Source organism: Chelonoidis abingdonii, chromosome 5 (genome assembly GCF_003597395.2).
Source record: "Chelonoidis abingdonii isolate Lonesome George chromosome 5, CheloAbing_2.0, whole genome shotgun sequence".
NCBI lineage: Eukaryota > Metazoa > Chordata > Testudines > Testudinidae > Chelonoidis > Chelonoidis abingdonii.
The window spans coordinates 106592-109794 of NC_133773.1; the positions used below are offsets into that span (position 1 = coordinate 106592).

Below are 3203 nucleotides of genomic sequence, written 5' to 3' on the forward strand. Positions count from 1 at the left end.
TCTCCCCCCCCCCCCCGATCCGCTCTCTGGGCTCTGTTCCCCCCCCCCCCGATCCGCTCTCTCGGGCGGCCTCTGCCCCTCCCCCCCCGATCCGCCTCTCGGGGCCTCTTGGTCACCCCCCCCCCGATCCCTCTCCTCGGGCTGCCCCTCTCCCCACCACCTCACCCGATCCGCTCTCTTCGGGGCCTACTGGCCCCCCCCGGATCCGTCTCTCGGCATCGCCCCCGATGGCTCTCTGTGGCTCGGCCCCCCCCTGTTACGCTCTCTCAGAGGCGCTCGGCCCCCCCCATCTTCCCCCCGATCCCGCTCTCTGGGCATCTGGCCCCCCCCCCCCGAATCCTGCACTCGCGTCGAGCGCTCTGGCCCCCCCCCACCCCACCGTATGCTCTCTCGGTGGTCAGTCCTCCCGCCCCCCCCCGATCCGCTCTTCGGGGCCTCTGTTGCCCCCCCCCTCCGATCCGCATCTCATTCGGGGCCTCTGTTCCCCCCCCCCCCGATCCGCTCTCTCGGCTGGGCCTCTGCCCCCCCCCCCCGATCCGCCTCTCGGGCCTCTTCTCCCCCCCCCGATCCGCTCTCTCGGGGCCTCTGCCGATCTCTCGGCCTGCCCGCCCGCCGATCCGCTCTCGTCGGGCCTCTTTCCCCCCCCCCGATCCGCTGCTCGGGCCTCTGGCCCCCGCCCACCCGCTCCGCTCTCTTCGGGCTCGTGTTCCCCCCCCCCCCCCCTGCTGGGGTGTGACTGCTGTGGGGTCAGTGTTCAAGGGAATCCCCCCCAGTGACTCCTTTGGTTCTGCTCTTTCCTAGCCTTGTGTTCAGAGACTTTGTTATGGGGTGAGGGGAGGGAGAAGGGAGGTTAAAAATGTGTCTGTGGTCTTGGCCTGGCAGGAGGGGCTAGGTTTACACTGTAAGAAAGAGATCAAGCATGTTCCCAGCACGGCAGAGTCTAGGATGTCTGTCTGCAGGGAAAAGGCCTGGGGGAATTGTGATGTGAAATGAACTAAAGTCTGTTCTGAACCCTCCACAACTGCCCTTCTCACCCTGCCAGGGCTGCAGAATGACGTCCATGTTTTTCTCCAGCTCATCCCATCCTCCCACGGCAGATGGAAGAGAAATGGCTCCAGAGGAGCCTGTTCAGGTAGGGATTATCGAAGGGTTGCTGGTGGCTTTCTGCAGGAGGGAGAAATAGCAAATACGCCAGAGATGGGAAGGTTTGCACAATCTGGTTTGGAGGTTGGATCGGGGCAGGAAATGCACAGGGTGGAGAAAGGGAGGAAGACAGAGTGTGGCAAACCTGCTGAGAGTTGTTTATTAAGGAGCCTAGATTCTAGGAACAGACTCATAAAGTTTGGAGGTGGAAATGCCCTAATTTGTTAAACAGAAAATAAGCCACCTAGACAGAGCTAGGAAAACTGACCAGGCTGCCGGTGCTGGAGTCTGACCCGACTAACCAGCGGCTGCTGTGAGATATGAAGGGGGCACCCACGAGTCAGGCTTAGAGGAGATTCCCCTCCGTTCATATCCAGCTCCTCACAATGGGAAGGGTGCTGGGCTTCCTACCAGGGAGCTCTCCTTTGACCTTGCTAGGGCCTCCCTCTCCTCTATCAGTCTGTGGCTAGTAGGTATGTGATGGATCTGCTGGGAGAGACAAGGGGCTCTCGCTTCATCCCCTCACCCTGGTGCAGGGATAGGCAACCTATGGGACGTGTGCCGAAGGTGGCACATGAGTTGATTTTCAGTGGCACTCACACTGCCTGGGTCCTGGCCACCGGTCCGGGAGGCTCTTCATTTTAATTTAATTTTAAATGAAGCTGCTTAAACATTTTAAAAACCTTATTTATCTTACATATAACAATAGTTTAGTTATATATTATAGACTTATAGAAAGAGACCTTCTGAAAACGTTAAAATGTATTACCGGCACGCAAAACCTTAAGTCAGAGTGAATAAATGAAGACTCGGCACACCACTTGTGAAAGGTTGCTGACCCCTGCCCTGGTGTTTCCTGGATGCTCTGAGCAGGGTAGGGGTTGGACTCTGTTGACTGCAATCCACCGAGAGCTTCCCTTTAATGGACTCCTCTACCCCACAAATAGTGTGGTTGTGAATGGGGCAGCAGGTACTTAGTGTTGGACTCTTGCTCTTTCAGAGGCCAGTGACCTTTGAGGAGGTGGCTGTGTATTTCACCAGGGAAGAGTGGACTCTGCTGGACCCTGCCCAGAGAGCGCTCTGCAGAGACGTCATGCAGCAGAACTATGAGAATGTGACCTCACTGGGTAAGGATTCCAATCCTCTCCCTTCTTGGCAGGGGAAATTAAGAGCGAAGGTTCATGCCAGCCCCACAATGCTACCTCTACTCTGTCCTTTTCAGCATCACCCCAATATGCCAGTGACACAGAGAACCCTCCCCTCCACCCCGCTGCAGAACGCTTTGGGAACAGAGCACAGGAGCGGTATTGCACAGTGTCAAATAGCTCGTGTTTGCTCAAGTAAAACTAGGGGTTAGGTCCAGGATAATGAACAGAAGGTTTCTACCCCTGCCCTTTTCTTCAAACACTGAGCCTATTCCCCCCAAACCAGAATGTGCTTGGGGTATGAGAGGCAGACTGCTGGAGTCAGAGCTGCTGGTCCAGGGTTACTTATCACACAGATGCTCAGGGTATGGCTACACTTGCAGCAGTACAGTGCTGGGAGTTAAACCTGCCTTCGTACAGCTGAGTAGGGAAAGTGCTGCAGTCTGTCCACACGGACAACTGACAGCGCACTGGTGTGGGCACATCTGCAGCATTTGCAGTGGCATTGGGAGTGGTGCATTATGGGCAGCTATCCCAGCAATCAAGTGGCTACAACATGCTTTTCAAAAGTGGGGTGGGGTGGAGTGGAGTGTGGAGGGAGAGTGAGTGGGTTTTTGGAGTGCTGAGAATGTCAGCACCCTGCCTGGCAAGTTTCTGACCCCCTAACCCCCACCCCCTCACTCACTGAAAGCAAACAGCAGCTGTTTTTTTTTTTCTCACATACCATATAAGCAGCCACTTGCCAAAATGGACTCCCCCCTTCCCTCCAGACGCCGCCTCTCTCTTCAAGCAAACATTAACTGTGAGTGTTCCAAAGGGAGCCCCCCTGCCTCCCTCTACTCATTCACAGCAAACAGTAGCTGTGTTTGGTTTTTTGATAAACAGCTCTCGGAGCCCGGAGTTCACAACAAAACA

At 56.2% G+C, this 3203-nt stretch overlaps 1 protein-coding gene across 1 annotated transcript; it reads left to right on the plus strand.

The window, feature by feature from the left end:
* Positions 1 to 725: 725 nt before the first annotated feature.
* Positions 726 to 2788, plus strand: LOC116833553 (zinc finger protein 416-like). The gene is made up of 3 exons (XM_032795143.2): positions 726 to 1132; positions 2144 to 2270; positions 2366 to 2788. The coding sequence occupies exons 1-3, from the start codon at positions 1052 to 1054 to the stop codon at positions 2485 to 2487; spliced, it is 330 nt and encodes a 109-aa protein (XP_032651034.2). The 5' UTR covers positions 726 to 1051; the 3' UTR covers positions 2488 to 2788.
* The last annotated feature ends 415 nt before the right edge of the window (positions 2789 to 3203 follow it).

Coding starts and splice junctions, on each gene's coding strand:
- LOC116833553 (XM_032795143.2), top strand. CDS start 1,052: ATGACGTCCATGTTTTTCTCCAGCTCATCCCATCCTCCCACGGCAGAT. Junction 1,133..2,143: donor CTCCAGAGGAGCCTGTTCAG/GTAGGGATTATC, acceptor TTGCTCTTTCAG/AGGCCAGTGACCTTTGAGGA. Junction 2,271..2,365: donor TGAGAATGTGACCTCACTGG/GTAAGGATTCCA, acceptor TGTCCTTTTCAG/CATCACCCCAATATGCCAGT.